The sequence below is a fragment of the Limulus polyphemus genome, unplaced genomic scaffold (assembly GCF_000517525.1).
Source record: "Limulus polyphemus unplaced genomic scaffold, Limulus_polyphemus-2.1.2 Scaffold2752, whole genome shotgun sequence".
NCBI lineage: Eukaryota > Metazoa > Arthropoda > Merostomata > Xiphosura > Limulidae > Limulus > Limulus polyphemus.
In genome coordinates, this window is record NW_013668362.1 from 67,311 (window position 1) to 87,447 (window position 20,137).

The following is a 20,137-nucleotide window of genomic DNA, read 5'->3' on the forward strand; positions in this document are numbered from 1 at the left end:
ACGGACCTGTGAAAGCCACTTAGTGACCTATGGTAACTGTAACGGGACCTTGTGAAAGCCACTTGTGACCTATAGCTAACTATAACGGGACCTTAGTGAAAAGCCACTTGTGACCTATGCTAACAATAACGGGACCTAGTGAAAAGCCACTTGTAACCTATGGTAACAATAACGGGACCTTGTGAAAAGCCACTTGTAACCTATGGTAACTATAACGGGACCTTGTGAAAAGCCACTTGTGACCTATGCTAACAATAACGGGACCTAGTGAAAAGCCACTTGTGACCTATGGTAACTATAACGGGACCTTGTGAAAAGCCACTTGTGACCTATGCTAACAATAACGGGACCTAGTGAAAAGCCACTTGTAACCTATGGTAACAATAACGGGACCTAGTGAAAAGCCACTTGTAACCTATGGTAACTATAACGGGACCTTGTGCAAGGCCATTTGTAACTTATTAGATAAATTATTCAAGCAGGGATTTCTGCTAACAAACAGTTTAAAGGCACGAGCGAAATGATCTGAAATACAGATTATTATATATAAGAAAAAGAAGTTAAGAAGTAAGAATGAACAAACAGTTCTGTCACTGGGTTTTCTGCGTGACTATTCACTATTCGGAACTGCTGTGACTGAACATCCACTATACTTCTGCTGTACCGGACCCAGGTCTCAGGAAGGGGAAACGGAAGCTGGTATCCTTGACATTTAGGTTCAGGTGTTGTTTTTAATTGGGCACGCTTCAAACTCCTGTTTAGTGAAACTAGGTAAATAAACAAATTTAACAATTTGTTTTGTCTTTTTTTTTTCAAACCAGGCAGTCACCACGACCTTGAATATCTCAGCAGGAAGGTCAAGTCGTGTCCTTCCAAGGTCACGAAGGATAACCAATTTCTCTTCTTTTTTTCCTGGCAGCTATCCAAAACTACGCTTCCTCATTCCTTCTATTGATAATTAAGTTCCAGCTTCTTGTGGCGAATCTTCCTTCTAACTGATGTAGTCTTGTTATTAGGCCAGATAAAGGCAAAAATAAACAATCTTTATTTATGCCTTTTGCTCCAGCTCTCAGCTGATGGCTTCTCTTTGCTTATGTATTAAAACTCATCTTTTCAGGTCACTTTCGTCTATGGTTTAGAATTTTGCAAAATTTTACACAAAGTTTGATGGATTGATATGCACTTTGAAAAAACAGTTGTTAGATGAAAATAACTCCTGATCAGAGTAAGCTATGTACTTAGAGATCAACTAAAAATAAGCTGGCATTCAGTATAGCTACTTAAGAATAATTTTCTTTAAAATCCATTTGTAAAGATCAGAATGCATTATTTCATCAGTTGGGTATTCTCGCTGTTAATGATATTTTCGGCCGTAAACCCAATAATATCTCACGACGTTTGGCCACCTGTGGAGATTTATGCTGGTCCTAAATACACATATTAAACTAAAAATGAAAATCTTTTATAACGAAAAGATAATAGTTGAAATCAAACTAGTCATATTAAACATTTTAATCAAAACTATTAAATGAAAGTAGCTACAGAGAAAGAATAAAGCATATGTTACCTACGGAACGTAAAACACTAGTGTTCAGCTCTCCATAGTACGGAATGTCTGTGCCAATAGATATCCCACTTAAAGAAATAAACTGTCACCAACGCTTCATGCTGCCATGGTTCCCCCTCCGCACCAATCCATTAGACACGTGTTGGGATTTTGTAGAGATAAACAATCACGTCTTTGTACTAATCAGATCATCGCATGTTTTACGATAGCTGCGCCCTCTGGAAACTGCATCATAGATGCAATCAATGACAGCAACACGTGTAAAAGGCGTGATGTAATACGATAAGCATCAAGAAGGTTTAACAGTTCAAAAGTGATATACCCAATTATTTGATTAGATTATTACCCCTACCACCGAAGGTGACTGAGGTTATATTTTCATCATGTGTGAGTTTGTGTGTTTGTCAGCAAGATTTCTCGAAAACGACTGAATGGATTTGGACAAAAGTTGATATACTTGAATAGATTTTGGATAGTCTAGATCAAACTTCAAGGTCACAGCAAGGTCACAAAAATCCAAAACATTTCTATCTGTTAACATAGGGGACTGATTTTTGTTCTATAACTCTTTAAAAAATGATTGGATTGTTGATGAAACTTGGTGGACATATGTAGAATGTTATTCCTCATTGTTCTATTAGAAATGATGCGTGTCCGTTGATAACGTCAGACATACGGAAACATTTTCGTATATTTTGAGGACCGGATATGCGTGGCGGGGGTATGCACTGAGTGCCCCTCTAGTTACCATTCTGACGAGCATCACGCAATTCGTTCTTGCTGAATCTGTTGCACGAAGTCTTACTGTTGGTAATTTATGCGTCCACTCGAAAAGAGTTAAATAGATTTATAGTTGTTAAGAGCTCATTGTGTAACCAGAACATGCCAGCTCGTTTACAGGGATTAAAGAAAAAGACTTAAGTCACATTCACATATTATGTAATTTTATAGTTTGTTGAAAGCACATAACAGTTAAACCTCGTCCATCATGTTTTGAATGCTGCTGTTGTTGTTTTGTACTTTATAAACGTAAAGCTACACACTGGTCTATCTGCGTTCTTTCCACTGCGGGGAATCGAACTCAGGATGTTAAAGCCCATAAATGTACCGTTGATGACAAAATTATGAAATACAATAATAGAGTATCTCTTCAGTAAATATTCATCCAGACCTATCTTTGAAACTTGTATTTTTTTCTTTATAAGAATGGTCGACTGTTAACTAAATATCCGCAGTTAGGCTTAACTTTAAAAACACTGGTAGGCTCTTAAGGAAATACATTCTGTCAGAGGCTCTGCTTATAATTTGTCTCTATAAAAGTGGGAGAATATCAACAACATATCTGCAGTCGGAGAGTTTTGATTTTTCTTTTTTAAATTGAAGATTATTAACTAAATATGCGCAGTCAAATCTTTCTGTTATTTGTCTTTATCAAAAGCAGATTAATTAATTAACTGAATATCATCTTTCATAGATTCTAGCCCAGTTTTTTGGGCTATTACATAGAGTAAGAATATGTTTGCCATATATTTCATCATAGGCAGCACAAATGCTTAACGTTTTCGTGAAATACGCGGATTATTAAACAACCTTTACACGTCAATTGACGTTAATCAATATGATTAATGGATTGAAATGTAAAATTATACTCAAAGATAAACGTGGAATATATAAAACTTTCATGCACTAGTGGTTTAACTTATATTGTACAGACGTGTAGAATTTTGAAATTCAGAATAAGTGTACATAAAAAATGCAGTCGATAAATTAAAAACAAGTGAAAATGTAGACTATTAATTCAACATCCTTCGTCAGATACCGTATAGATTTATTTTGGTTTATAAAGAAAAAAATGTAGGCTAATACCTAGCTTTTAATTGTCAAAAGATATTTCGTCATTCTAGGCATTAAAACGATAAAATACTATTTGATTTTCGATTTTCGAATCTAATTTTACTAATGGTAGAGCTTACAGTGAATAACGAATATGTTTCTATCATTTTCCTTCTAGCGTCTTTGATATGGATGGATAACTTGTACTGTACCGGAAATGAAAAGAGGTTACAGGACTGCCCGTTTGATGGCTGGGGTAAACATGACTGCAGTCCATCAGAGGTCGCTGGTGTTGTATGCCAAAAAAAAGATCTACATCATAATTCTGCCTCATCAAGCTCTACTGATAAAGAAGCATCGGCTATAATTCAGCCAGTTCGTGTAAATATGATTTATTATAATAAGATATGTAACAATCGAGAAAGTAAGTTTAACTTCATCCCTCTTATACATTACTTATTACAAATTACTTTCTCATCTAAGATAATCACACACTTCAATTATCAGTAGGTACTGTTACTCACGTTTGAAATAAGTGTTTTTTATTATGTTTGTTTCGTATTTATTCCTGTAATTGCAAAACAAAACACCTCGGTAAAGAGAAGTCGAGACTAGTAAATATAACCACTCTTTGTATGTAAGCAGTAATATTTGTTTAAGATTACATGATATTTATCTGTTTATCATTGTACAGGCTGACCGATATTTATGGCTAAATCTATATTTATTGTTGTACAAATTGACTGATATTCATGACTACGATTAGTTTTATTATTGTGCAAGCTGACTGATATTCATGGCTACGATTAGTTTTATTATTGTGCAAGTTAACTGATATTTATGGCTAAGACTATTTTTATTGTTATACAAGTTAACTGATATTCATGGCTACGATTAGTTTTTATTATTGTACAAGCTGACTGATATTCATGGCTATGATTAGTTTTTATTATTGTACAAGTTAAATGATATTCATGGCTACTGTTTATATTGTTGAGGCGCATACAGCATATTGAACCGTCTTAATCAGTGCTAATTATCTTATGTTAATTAAAGGAAAGAGCATGACAGAATATCAGTGCTGCTTAACCCTTGACACTATGTTTAGAGTAGACTGTCTCAGGGGTATCTTAACCCAAAAAATCAATCGATTAAAATAACTTATTGATAGGATTGTAATGATTCATGTAAACAAAGATGCTTACAAAAGTTATAAAGATTTTGATTAAAATTGTGTTTTTGGCAATTTTGCGTTCGCACTTTGTGTTTTCTTACTCATATTATGTTTGTATTGTTTGTCGAAAGCTTGTTCTTACAACTTCTAGTCAAGCAGGGTAAGGTTTGTCTTTTGGTAGACTTCGCAGTCAGGTATGTGTCAGGATCTACTGAGGACACTTGAGGGTGTAAAAATAGAAACAAGAGCGTAAATAAATATAAAGTAGCATAATAAAAAGAACGAGGTGGATTACAAAGACTTAAATATAAAATATTGTGTTTAAATATCAACGGAAGGAGGAAAACTTTATGGTTCATTCAGTAGATATTACGACAACTCCAAACAAAAAAGTGGGATATTTCTGAAAATTTTAAACCACTATGAAAGGCTAAACAAAGCGCTGAAAAATGAGAATAATAAAATAGTGTATGTTTGTTCAAAGAATAATACTGATACAGGAGATTATAATTTAAATATTGTGAGTTATTGACACTCTTCATTATATTTTATGTAAGAGTATCCATAGCTTAAAACATCGAAGACTAAAACTAAGATATCATGTAAGAGTATCCATAGCTTAAAACATCGACGACTAAAACTAAGATATCATGTAAGAGTATCCATAGCTTAAAACATCGACGACTAAAACTAAGATATCGTGTAAGAGTATCCATAGCTTAAAACATCGAAGACTAAAACTAAAATTTCAGTTTTAATTACCGTGATCCAGAATTGGGGATTATACTAAGAAAGGTTCGTCTGCGTTACATAATACCTAAACTTACTGGGCTTGTAACTCATGTAACCACCGGTTGTAAGTTCAACTTATTACGCTCGTAACTTATGTAACAACCAGTTTTAAATTAAGCTCTACTGTAATACAGTCGTGAAAGATGGAGTAAATTAAGCATGTTTGTTTCTTCTGTCTTCTTATAGCTGTGTACAGTTGTTCAAATTGGTTTTTCTTTGTTTAGATAGAGATGGACAGACAGATAAATATATAGTAGACAGACAGACGTCTAGATGGATGTATAAACACAGAGAGAAGGATGGACTGATAGACAGATGTATGGATGGGTAGATAAAGCTTTGGTTTGAAGATTCCATAACCGATATGTGTAAAGAGAAAGTCTCTACCATTCACTTCTTGTGAAACATTTTTTTATATACAGATGATCGTTCACTCGAAGTCCTTCTCTATAGATACTTTTCTAAGTTTCGAATCTATAAACTGTATGCAAAACACAAACTCGAAATTCATTTAATAGCTCATTTGACAATAACTAAAATGTCGTATGTTATAAAACATGAAATGTTGAAAGAAAGAAAAATACACGAAATAGTTTTTGCAGCTTAAAGAAAACAACTTTTCGCTTCGGCTCGTTGGAGGGCGCTCGCCATCAGAAGGGCGAGTCGAAGTCAAAGTTCCAGGGACTGAGTGGGGACTAGTGTGTGGAGATGGTTGGGAGACACTAGAGGCTGGAGTAGTTTGCAAACAGCTAGGCCTAGGATTTGCCAAAGCAGCTATTCAGGTAAGAAGTTGGCTTGATAATATATCAGTATATTTTAAATAGAGATGGAATATAATACAAGTGTGATTTGGTGTTTGTTGTAGTTCAGCACAAAGCTACACAATGGGCTATCTGTACTCTGCCTACAACGGGATCGAATCCCGACATTTAATCTCGCAAGCCTGCAGACTTACCGCTGAGCCACTTGGGGACTTACAAGTGCATGTTTAATATACATTGTATCTACGCTTACCTTTACTCTCTATCTTGGATGATTGGATTATAAGATACAAAAAGATACCACATGTTTGTCAAGTGTCTTAGAAAACTTCCTAAACACACCTTAAAGTTCTCCAATACACGTGAACTTAAATGAATTTGTTAAAAGAAACAATTCAAATGATGTTCTCAAAACCGTCGTCAGATGGCACGCCAATCTCATGCTTAATTTACTGGTTGTTATTAAGCACAAAGTTACACAATGGGTTATCTGTGCTCTGCCCTCAAATGGTACCGAAACTCGATTTTTAGTGTCATAAGCCTAATGTAGGCTTACCGTTGAGCTGATGGGGGGGGGGAGGCAACAATCTTATTTAAGTCACATTTTCTATTGACTCATTCAATACTAACATCATCATTATTAGTTTAGAAGTATCATACACTCAGTATGTATTTTTTCCAGAGTTCCTCTTTCGGAGGACAACGTAGCCAAATGATCCTCAGTGGGGTGAAATGTAGAGGAGACGAAAAAACACTAGCATCTTGTCGTCATGACAACGTAGGTGCTGTTGATTGTCCAGGAAGGGATAGCAATTTTGCTGGCGTTATTTGTGCAAAAGGTAAACAAATTGACGGGTGAGGATGAAAAAATATATCAGTTCCTGTTCTTTTTTTTCCTCTTAAGCCGTATGTTAGATTTTAAAATAATTTAACTTATCCCCCAAAACTCTCCAAATATTATTAATTTCTAATGAAGGTAATGTATCCACATAAGTCAGAATTAAAAATTAACCCAATAATTAATATAGTTAACTTAATATACTATTCTTACTAGTTGTATGCAAAATCATAAAATAAAAAGTATATTGACTAGAACGCATTGACTTATTAATTGGGTAAGTTTGCTCTTAAAGCTGTTTTCGGCTGAAATGCCAATATAGCTGAGAAAATTTAGATTAGTTCTAAATTATTATACTAAGTTACAAATGTAAAATGATATACTAAAAAAGTAATATGACTAGATATATTAAATATTCTAACGAATCTCTTTACTTCAATGGACGAAGCATGTATATACGTACCTATGTATGTGGCAAAAAAATACAATATGGCGCCATCTATTGAATGACACCACAAAACAAAACCCCAAAAACAATTTTTTTCACACTTTGGGTTTTCAAGATTCAGACACTTAGAAAAATATCTACGGGTTGCGCATTTCTTTATCACAGAATACAATTTTAAATAAAACAACTCTCATCACAACAAGAACACGACTTTCGCCAGGACAGTACGTGAGGATTTGATTATATCTTTATTGATGTAATTTGTAAATACAGTACTAACAAAATGGAGTTCTTAGAAAAACAACTGTTATTTTTTCAATAAAGGATACTGCTTTCAATATATAAACACATTACAGTTTATATCAGCACAATCTGAACACTTTTCCTGTGCAGTACTTTCCAGAAAAATCCTATTTAGAAAATGTTAAATATTTTTCTATATTTTTTCAATTAAGTATGAATACAACGATGAGTAATTACTAGCACAAATAAACGCCCAATGGGCAGCGTTTCTGCTAGTACTACTAATGAAAATAACTATAAAGAGAGATTATAGCACATTTTCCCTACTGAACATAAGAATACGAATATACAGCCTACCACAGTATTAATGTCTACCTCAACAGATTTAAACTTGTAAAGATAACCCATCACTAAAGTTTCTTGCTGACATGATTCACCCCCCCCCCCCCATCCGAACCACCACGACCACAGCCGGTCAGACACGTGGCTGCGCTTTGCAAAAACAGATCATCACTGGTCCATATCTTATGCTAATTATGCAAAAAAAAACAAAAAAAACATACACACAATTACTAAAACATATCAACAGAAACGAAATATATAAACGATAAGCTTTAAAAATTTCAATCAATACCGCTAATGAATGTTTATAACAAAATTATTATAATTAAAAACCAACAAAAAACGACCAGTATAATGAAACTCCTAAACTGGGGATGAATAAAGTAACCCGGTTGGTTAAAAATATTTATTTTGATAATTTTAACGTCCAAAATCTCTACCAATAAAGTAATGCTTAAAAATCAACGTCCTTTGAAGTCGTTTGAACACCATTGCCAAGATTTCTCTTCTTTTTTTTAATGCAAATTGGTGAGCCCCGAAATCGCCATCTTGTTTTTATATTGTTCGCTATTGATGAGACCCAAATATTGCGTCATGTTGGGTAACCTTATGATTTGTAATGATTGGATGAAATAATGAAACTCGGAATTAATTAATGAGGTTAATTACAATATTGGTGTTATTTTTTTAATAAGACATATTTTTGTATCTCGTATGTAATGGACTCGCAAATAGTTTGGTACATTGATAGCTTGAAAGAAATAAGTTTAAAAAATTTTTTGGGTCCCGTCAGTAATTCTATGACTCAACAAAAAGTAACTAGAAGCATTGTCACTTTCATTACTTAGTTTCACGGAGAGTAATAATAATAATAATAATAACAAAATTATGCATAAAAAGGAAATAGAAGCCATCTATTGTCGCTTTTATTATTTAGTTTTGCGGAAAGTAATTATAATAAAATTATGTATAAAAAGTAAATAGAAGCCATCTATTGTCGCTTTTATTATTTAGTTTTGCGGAAAGTAATAATAATAATAATAAAATTATGCATAAAAAATAAATAGAAGCCATCTATTGTCGCTTTTATTATTTAGTTTTGCGGAAGTAATGATAAAATTATGCGTAAAAAGTAAATAAAAGCCATGTATTGTCACTTTTATTATTTAGTTTTGCGGAAAGTAATAATAATAATAATAATAATAATAAAATTATATATAAAATGTAGTAGGTTCTGTCGTCTCCATGTATTGTTCTTCCACAGCTCTTAACCCTAGAGTCGTACATGGTAATTTAAATAAAGCTGATTTTATTTTAGGTTTTATATGATAAAAGGTTTTATTGTTATAAGAGGATATGTTTGTTTCATCTAAAGCTATGCCTGACCTCGTACCAGACGAGAAGGAGATTGAACGGTCGTCATATCTGGAAGAAAAGGAACTCCTGTATTTGCAATGCGCAATGGAAGAAAATTGTCTTTCTAGTTCTGCATATCGGCTACAGAAGGAGAAAAGATACGGTAAGTCTGATATGAATACTTCTCCAGAGACAGGTTTTCTTTTATAATGAAAGGCAGTACAGAATATAACGGTTAAAGACAGAGAGGTCTGAAATGTTTAATCGAAAATTTTCAACTCATTCAAGCAGGTGAAATAGTGGAAATAATTTAAATAATTCAATTATAAGAATTGAACAGCTTGACTATCGAAGAAAAAAGTCCGTATTTCAAGAAAGTTGTAAGATACGTCTTTAATCTCTAATAGTTTGAGAACTGTAAGATATGCAAATCAAGCCTGACTTTCTATGAAAAAAGACAGATGTTACAAACTGTAAGATATGTAATAGAGCTCGATTTTAATTCAGTATCTTGTAAAGGTAAGATAAATACGTTATTCTATACAAGTTTCACATTTAATAAACTATACATCGTGAAATTCAGTATCTTGTAAAGGTAAGATAAATACGTTATTCTATACAAGTTTCACATTTAATAAACTATACATCGTGAAATTCATTATCTTGTAAAGGTAAGATAAATACGTTATTCTATACAAGTTTCACATTTAATAAACTATACATCGTGAAATTCAGTATCTTGTAAAGGTAAGATAAATACGTATCTATTATATTCTATACAAGTTTCACAAGTATCTTGTAAAGCTAAGATAAATACGTTTCTATTATATTCTATACAAGTTTCACATTTAATAAACTATATATCGTGAAATTCAGTATCTTGTAAAGGTAAGATAAATACGTTTCTTTTATATTCTATACAAGTTTCACATTTAATAAACTATATATCGTGAAATATCTTGATTAGATATTTGACAGTATATCTAACACTAATTTCCCCCTAGTTCTATCGTTTGTGACAGAGGTTCCTAAACTCTTTTAGTCTGAGGCTCCATTGATGTGAATAAAAAAGATTGAGCCCCCCTCCCCCCAACCTATAAAAATGTTTGTAATTTAATGTGGCCTCACACTTTGGGAAACACGGGTTTATGACACTGGGTCATTGGTTATCACACTTAACCAGAGGAATTTCTTATTTCATCTGTCGATAATCATCAAGAAAAGATTTAAGTTTATTGGTCAAAAATCATAAAAGAAAAAAATCTTGTTTCATCCGTCAAAAATTATAAAAGAAAAAGTTTTTTTCACTTGTCGAAAACCAACCAGAGAACATCTCGTTTCACCTGTCCAAAACCAATCAGAGAACGCCTCGTTTCTCCTGTTCGTAAACCAATCAGAGAACGCCTCGTTTCTCCTGTTGAAAATCAATCAGAGAACGCCTCGTTTCACCTGTCCAAAACCAATCAGAGAACGCCTCGTTTCTCCTGTTCGTAAACCAATCAGAGAACGCCTCGTTTATCCTGTTGAAAATCAATCAGAGAACGCCTCGTTTCTCCTGTTCGTAAACCAATCAGAGAACGCCTCGTTTCTCCTGTTGAAAATCAATCAGAGAACGCCTCGTTTCACTTTTCGAAAGTAGGTTCCAAAATGGAAATTTCATTAGAGATAACTTTGTTTCATGAATAACTAATTTTTATTGCACTAGCTAGGGACTAAAATAAAGCAAGTCTTTCATCATAAGACAATTACTGAAAACCTTTAAACAACAGTAGTTTTATTGGACGGATAATATCATTACAGAATTACTGAAAACCTTTAAACAACAGTAGTTTTATTGGACGGACAATATCAATACAGAATTACTGAAAACCTTTAAACAACAGTAGTTTTATTGGACGGACGGTGATTACACTGATTCACTGCACAGTGTAGAATAAAGTTATAGGAAAGGTGATTACACTGATTCATTGCACTGTGTAGAATAAAGTTGTAAGAAAGGTGATTACACTGGTTCACTGCACAGTGTAGAATAAAGTTATAGGAAAGGTGATTACACTGATTCACTGCACAGTGTAGAATAAAGTTATAGGAAAGGCGATTACACTGGTTCATTGCACAGTGCTGAATAAAGATGTAAGAAAGGTGATTACACTGGTTCACTGCACAGTGTAGAACAAAGATGTAAGAAAGGTGATTACACTGGTTCACTGCACAGTGTAGAACAAAGATGTAAGAAAGGTGATTACACTGGTTCACTGCACAGTGCTGAATAAAGTTGCAAGAAAGTTGAGGAATAAAGTAATAATTAACATCACTGTCTAGTTATACACACGACATGGTATAAGGCTGTAATTAACATGACTGTCAGCCTACGTACAACACAAAATGACTATGGTTAACATGACTGCCATTCTTCACACAACATGAAGTGACTGTAATTAATGTGACTATTTAAGTCTACATACAATCTGAAATGACTTTACGAATAATGACCGTTAGTCTACGCACAATATAAAATGAGGTCACAATCAACGTGACAGCACAACTAGTTTTGGTGCGAAATTCAACAGAACAAACTAAGAATTAACTATCTTCACAAGGAATTTTCTTCTGATTACAGGATACTTGTTTGAGAAGAGAAAATTGCTGAGATTTACTGCGAGGATTGGAAACGTTGGTACTGCCGATTTTCGACCGTTTTTACCGAAGCATGCATGGGAGTGGCATTCTTGTCACCTGTAAGTTGAAACGTCTATCTTTTCAGTATTTTACTTGTAAAAAAATCGTCTTGAGAAAGTAAACTTTGCAACACGAATTATTTTCATGTAGTTCAAATTCCAAATGTGCTCATTTAAAGCTCCTGCTTTTGCCGTGCTTTTTTAGCATTGGTTCTTTAGATCAGGGCCCGGCATGGCCAGGTGGCGCTCGACTCGCAATCTGCGGGTTCGAATCTCCGTCGCACCAAACATGCTCGTCCTTTCAGTCGTGGGGGCGTTATAATGTGTCGGTCAATCCCACTATTCGTTGGTAAAAGAGTAGCCCAAGAGCTGGCGGTGGGTGGTGATGACTAACTAACTGCCTTCTCTCTAGTCTCACACTGTTAAATTAGGGACGGCTAGCGAAAATAACCCTCGTGTAGCTTTGCGCGAAAGTAAATAAAACAAACATTTTTAGATCAGTGTTTTTTAAACTCCGATCCGTCACAACCATCTTGTCAATCCATTGTATTTTTCGAAACAAACAAATAAGTACTGACAGAATATTCATATGTAAATCGTAACGATATTTCGTTGTTACTTACATCTTAGGGGTCCACTACAGTTTAGGGAAGCAGCGATCAGGTCCTTTATATCGAAAAGGTTGAAGAACTCGGGTTTAGAAAACCTAATTGTTTGTCACTGATAATTGGTTTGGTTTGAATTTCGCACAAAGCAGTCCTTAATTTACCAGTGATTAATGACGGGAAAGACAACTAGTGAACTCTTAGGCTACTATTTTATCAACGAATAGCGGAATTGACCGTCACATAATAATGCTCTCACGGCTGAAAGGACGAGCATGTTCAATGACGGGGACTCGAACCCGCGACCCACAGGCCATGCCAAGCCCTAGTAAGATAATTAGCAAGAACTTTTGGTTGTGATGATTCATCTCACTTGAATTTACAATGAGGTGTCCGGTAAGAATACTAAAATGTCATCTATGCTAAAAATTGTATCGAATATTATTGGTATCAATGATGATGTCTAAAGAGGAGCAAAATTTGCGTAAAATATAAACTTACACTTTTTCTAGATATTCTTTATTTTTTTTAGGAAAGAAATGTGTCAAATTTTAGATTGACAGTTTGACTCATGAATCACATATTTAAATGTATTTGACATAGATATCGACATTTGTTTGTTCGATAAGTTTTTACTCTATGCCAATCTCAGACATGATAAGTTTATCACAGTTTGAAATACAGTGACATTAGCTGGTTGTTCCGCTTTGGTTTTAAGTTTCGATTTAGAAGAGCTTCCTTTTCCCTTAATGTCCATTCGCCTGTCGCTGATTCTATTATTTTGAGGTGTTCGATGTTAGGCTTATCGCCACAGTCTTTGCTTAGATGTCTTATTGACGGTGTGGCCGTGGACTCACCATCTGTTCCCATATTAGTTAATTAATTGGTTACATTCCTGTCCATCAGAATTAAAACCTTTCGTTTATAAGATATACGTTGATGATACTTATATAGTATTCAGAGAACAAAATCATGTCAAAAAGTTTCAAGATTATTTAAATTCCAAACACAGGAATATCAAGTTTACAGTTGCAGAACAAAAAGAATCCAAGTTACCTATTTTAGATCTAAAGGTCATCAAGCTGGACATCAGATACTACTGTCATTTCAGCACATTCATACCCGATTTTTACAAAATTAATTTTAATAAGTATTCTAATTCATAAAGCGTATAAATATAAGAACTCTTAATGTAATTTTCATGGTGAAGTAATCAATATAGAAAATATTTGATTAAAAATGCCTTTGCGTTTATTAATAAAGTTTACAATCCAAGATTCCAGACTTCAACGTTTCCAAATGTCTTATCATCTTGGTGTTACCCTTCACTGGTTTTCATGACATCAAACTTAAAAAAGAAAATCAAGAAGTTTCTGCAATTAGCTCATCCCCAAGTCAGCGTAAGAATAATCTTCAAACCGAACGAACGAATATGCAATTTTATGCCTTTATAAATACCCCCTTCAGAAAAAAAAAAATCGTTGGTGGTATAACAATACACGTGTTAGTGCTGTAGGCAAGGTTACATTGGGTCAACGTCTCAACGGCCCAAACCTTAACTACCAGAGTTAAGGAGACGCGCAAAACAGTTTGACTCACTTTGCATTGTTACTAGCGTCATATTCACCGATATCACCAGCCACTGATGGTCGCGGGTTCGTTTCTTGTTCCCTAACATGATCACCTTATTAGCCTTGGGGACATTATAATGTGCCGGTTAATCCCACTATTCGTTGGTAAGCAGTAGAACAAGAGTTGGCGGTGGGTGGTTTTGACTAACTGCCGCCCACCTCCTCTCCAGTGACTCAGTGTAAGTCTACAGGCTTACGACACCATAAATCTGACTTCGATACCCGTGGTGGGCAGAGCACAAATACCCCATTGTGTAGCTTTGTGTTTAACAACAAGAACAACAACGAAACCAAACCAAATCGCCCTCTCTTTATAGTCTGTCGCTTCAAAATTATGGACGGCCCTCGAAGAGCTTTGCGCAAAATTCAAAATACAAACAACCAAACAAACACCGATGACCAAGATAAGTGAAATTTTGCAAGAATCTATTTTCGAGCATGATCTTATTGACAATACAGTTCTCTGTCTTGTTTACAATCATTAATGTTAATAATTGTCTCTTTTATATCGCTTGTTTTATTTTATTTTATTTTTTGCAGTCACTATCATAGCATGGAAGTTTTTGCACATTTTGACGTCATTGATATGCAGGGCAACAAAGTAGCCGAGGGGCATAAGGCAAGTTTCTGCCTGGAAGACAACTACTGTAGACAAGGGGCACAGAAGAAATACGCATGCGTAAACTACGGTGACCAGGGCATCTCCGTGGGTTGCACTGACACTTATCTGCATAATATCGATTGTCAATGGGTGGACTTGACGGACTTGATTCCAGGGAATTATTATTTCAAAGTAAGATATTATGTCTGTGATAAGACTTATGTGATGCTACTTAATTTTTACATATTTTGCAGGCGTTATAATGTTGTTTTCAGTATAATTCTCCATGTTAAAACGTCCCCTGTTGGTTCAGCGGTGAATCTGTGGGCTCGTAACGATACCCGCAGTGGGCAGTATGTAGATTTGTTGCACTTTACAATAGACAACAGCAACCATGTTAAAACTCTCGCATCCACGAGAGGGGAATGAGTTGGGTTGGAGAGTAGAAGAGACTGCTTCCCACCCCTCTCTCCAGATAGGTTCGTGTTCAAAGCGCTTTGTATAGTGTTCGTTTTTCTTTCCTTGTCTCTTAACTATTTCATCAGTAGCGATCTTTGCGTTCATTCCTTTAATATCAAACATTGATCTGATCCTTTGCAATCTTTTGGCAAGCCCCCCCCCCCCGCTCCCTCATACCAACCACCAAATCACGATTGTGTTTGTATATGGACAAAGTGAAGTCTGTCAGTGTCCATTACTCACGGTTTCACAATAACGCAAAAACGCCATTTTGTGGCAAATATTAATATTAACTGCTCTATAGGTTACTGAGATTGAGTTATATTCTAAGAAATAAGTACTTCTTCTAATTCTATTCTAGAAACGCTGAATGTTACGAACTCCCTGATGGGTTTTGTTCACTGCATGATTGAGTTTGATTGTACTTGTTTGTAGCGTGTATGAGATGGTAAACATACATAAACACGTGCTAACACTAACACTACGTTATCGTTGATGTAAAAACATTGTAAACATACATAAATACGTGCTAACACTAACACCACGTGATCGTGGATTACAAAACTCTGTAAACATACATAAACACGTGCTAACACTAACGCTACGTTATCGTTGATGTAAAAACATTCTAAACATACATAAACACGTGTTAATTCCAGTACTACGTGATCGTGGATTTCAAATCCCTGCAAATATACATAGGCACGTGCTAAACTTAAATATACACAATACGTGATAAATTATTGGCTGGGTTCTGAATGTGCGATTGGTAAAGCCATATATTTTGCTTCTTATTGCATTTCTAGTTATATGAAATAACTTCAAAGTACACCACAAGTTGTCTGTTTAATATCTGCCACTTAGTTTCGATAAATATTATGTCTTCCAAGATTTCTCCAATGTTCCTTACTTCAGGGCCAATCTAATCTGGAGACATTAATAATTAATAGCATTCTATATTGTTTCTAAAAGTACAAAAATAAATTTGTTCCCAACAGCAGTCCTAAAGCATAAAATAAACAGTTCTTTTCAGTATTAATCCTGATGAACAAAATGAACAGTTCTTTACACTATTAATCCTGATGCACAAAACGAGCAGTTATTCTCAATATTAGTCCTGATGCACAAATTAACAGTTCTTCGGAAATTAGTCCTAATGCACAAAATGAACAGTTTATTCCAATATTAGTCCTAATGCACAAAAAGAAGAGTGCCTCCTAATATTATTCCTGATGCACAAAGTGAGCAAGTCTTCACAATATTAGTCCTGATGCACAAAACGAGCAGTTATTTTCAATATTAGTACTAATGCACAAAAAGAAGAGTTCCTCCCAATATTAGTCCTGATGTTCAAAACAAGCAGTTATTCTCAATATTAGTCCTGATGCACAAATTAACAGTTCTTCTTAATATTATACCTAATACACAGAATGAATATTTCTTCCCAGTGTTAGTCCTAATGCACAAAATGAACAGTTCTTCCCAATATTAGTCCTGATGCAAAGAATGAATGTTTATTCCCAATATTAGTCCTGATGCAAAGAATGAATGTTTCTTCCCAATATTAGTCCTGATGTAAAGAATGAATGTTTCTTCCCAATATTAGCCCTGATGTAAAGAATGAATATATCTTACCAATATTAACTTTGGTGTGTAAAATGAGTAGTCGTTCCAACCAGTATTTTTGATGTTCCCAACAACACTATTACTTTGAATGAAAAATAGTCCTGATGCATAAAGTTAATTGTTGTTCCCAACACAACGCATGATGTACAAAATGAGCAGTCATTTAAAAAAAAAAATTCCACGAGTTTTGAAAAACCTCACGCATGAAAGAGAACTGATTCCAGCATATGATGATTGCCGATTTTACGTTCTTCGAATATAATATATCAAAGTATTCGCCCGTCATCGAAGATATGTAGAATTAAAAATTGGAGGTGATGTTTGTTGTATAATTAGTTCAAGTTGTTGTTATTTTCCAAACTTTATTTAGATATCTGTGAATCCTGAGTTCAAGGTACCCGAGATGAGTTTCGACAACAATGCTGCCAGATGTAACCTAAGTTATGACAGCGTTACCGCCAAAATTTGGAACTGCACCTTGGGCAAACCCTGAAGCTTGCCACCACGATCAATATCGTTGTTTTTCTAGTTCAGCGAGAAGCGGGACAAAAACAACAACAAAAAACCACCAACAACAACAACTAGAAAAAAAATTAATTTTTGAATTTTAATTATAGGTTCCATTTCTGTGGAGTAACATATAACAGTGTATGAATTTTGTGTTAATAGTTATGTTTGTCGTCAGAATTATAATATAGTAACACATGATATCAGTAATTTTGCCACTCTAGTTTCATAAGCTGTAGTGTTTGTGGTTTGTAATGTTTGTGAATTGAAACAGTTCGACCTAAAATGAAATAACAAAATTTTCGTTGAAAATTATTAAACAAAATTGCGATAGATTTTTATCTGTAGATGGATACAAGTTTCGACTGAAGTGCCCTCTTCAGTCCAACTTTTTGTTTGTTTGTCTGAAAGTGTAACATTTACAAATGCTGCTCTATTTTGTAAAGCAATATATATATATATATATATATATTACTTGAATAGCACGTAATGACACGTTGCGTTAAGATGTAAAACTAATTTTGTGGATAAAATAATAATTTATGCTAGTCTTGACATGAATATATTTGTACGGTAGTCATTAAACATGGAGTGAGGGAAGTGAAAAAAAAAGCATATATTATATGTATCTATGTTTGGAGAGTTATATATCAGAATATAATGAATAAATTTTTATTTCACGCTCGCATGGATATGTGTAAGTGCTTTTTGATTCAACATGCATCTGTGTATGAAATGAGATTAAAAACGTTTGAACTTTTGTACGCCTCTATCTAAACTCCATAGCAGTGGGTTGGAAGATCTAATAGTCCCATTAAGAACAGCTCCCCCCTCCCCCCAGTGGCACAGCAGTATGTCTGCAAGAAACGGGTTTGGTGTGGTAGGCAGATCACAGATAGCCCATTGTGTAGCTATTGTGCTCGTGAAAAGTGAAGACGATATTTCATTATATCAGCTGTAATACGTGTGTCGTTGGAGTCCCTCGGTGGATCAGCAGTAACATTGAGGGCTTAAAATGTTAAAATTTAGGCTTCGATTCCTCCGGTGAGAACAGAGAAGGTAGCCAGTTATGCAACTTTGTTTAAACAAACAAAAATGAACCTTTAAACAAGTCTTAGTCGTAATTACTGTGCGCCTGACTACTTTTACTCGATCTACAATTGGTCATTAGATTTAAATGTACTTTTATAACTTTATATATTTAAATCCATACACTGCATCGGAACACAAAGAAAACACTTCAAGGTTTGTGTTCAGGCTCATTTGATAACTCTCAAATCAGTATGAGGAGAATGAAGTTATCCATCCAGTATGTACTAGAAATTCCAAAAAAAAAAAAAATAGTGAAAAAGCTGCTCTCACGATTGATTTTTCATATGTACGATATGCTTGCCAGTATATTTCTGATAAAGATTGTTTGGAAACATTTCACTTTATCTGCTCCTAATTATTGACTCAAATAATCACGTCTAATGTTATGAACGATGTTAATTGGAAAGCCACTTTTATTAAAAAACACATAAAAACATGTTGATGTTCTCAGACTTGTTATCAAGATTTTCAAACGTGCTGCTGGTTTAATAAGCATAATGAATTCCAACTTCAGTGTACGAAATTACTTAAACTAAAATATAAACCAGTAGATGCCTTCCTCTGGTACAATTGACAGTTACATTTGACGCTGTTGTCGTGTATCTAAAAAAACAAAAATAAGCTTATGTTTTGTTGACATTTTGCTATGAGTATTTATATTACTATACTGACCATCAAAATGCTTCGAAACTGACCAACATGTTTTGGGTTAATAGAGGTAACAAATGTATCATCAACCTGTATTCGATAATGTACAACTGAAACTTAAATGACAATAATACAACCATTGGTTTCCTAATAGTAAAGGGAAAATTATTATAATGATACAACCCATTGATTTCCTAATAGTAAAGAGAAAATTATTACAATGATACAACCATTGGTTTCCTAATAGTAAAGGGAAAATTATTACAATGATACAACCCATTGATTTCCTAATAGTAAAGGGAAAATTATTACAATAATACAAGTGATAGGGCTGAAGGTGATCTTATTGCTACTCTATTATCAAACCAAAAATGAGATTTCAAATCTTTACATTTTTCGAACCAATAATTGGGAAACGATATACACGATCATTTAAATGATTACTAGTGTAAGAAGATTCCACATCGAAACTAAAACGCCCTCTAGTGGCTCAGCGGTAAGTCTGGAGGCTAATAAAGCTAAAAACCGGGTTTCGATACCCATGGTGGGCACAGCGCAGATAGCCCATTGTGTAGCTTTGCACTTAACAACAAACACAGAAATAGCGCAATAAGTATTATTATCAAACTTTAAGTTTCACATTTAGTCTTGACAGAAGACCAGCTAATTAACTACTTTATGATTATATGTATATATATCAGAAACCATGGGTCTCACTGGTCATTTAAATATGGATGACAAACGCATGGTCTCCTGCTAAAATATTTTTCTCGAATTAAAAAATTGTCTTTTTTTATGTTTAAATAAATAATTATATCTTAGTTTCTTTAGTTTGCACTAGAACTATTTCCAACTTCAACTTTATTGCATCAAAGAAAATATTCTCCATCTTAAACTTATACTTATTGCAACTGTCTCTCGGTGGAAGAGCGGCAA

General features: G+C 34.3%; 1 protein-coding gene across 1 annotated transcript in view; it reads left to right on the top strand.

Moving 5' to 3' along the window:
- LOC106467816 (lysyl oxidase homolog 3A-like) overlaps positions 1-18,195 on the top strand; it is a 24,118-nt gene extending 5,923 nt beyond the window's left edge. Inside the window, exons 2-8 of the mRNA XM_013928194.2 lie at positions 3,579-3,781; positions 5,969-6,148; positions 6,810-6,966; positions 9,374-9,517; positions 11,975-12,092; positions 14,809-15,061; positions 17,325-18,195. Coding sequence (XP_013783648.2) covers positions 3,579-3,781; positions 5,969-6,148; positions 6,810-6,966; positions 9,374-9,517; positions 11,975-12,092; positions 14,809-15,061; positions 17,325-17,447 — 1,178 coding nt within the window. The 3' untranslated portion in view covers positions 17,448-18,195. The remainder of the gene's footprint in view (positions 1-3,578; positions 3,782-5,968; positions 6,149-6,809; positions 6,967-9,373; positions 9,518-11,974; positions 12,093-14,808; positions 15,062-17,324) is intronic.
- The last annotated feature ends 1,942 nt before the right edge of the window (positions 18,196-20,137 follow it).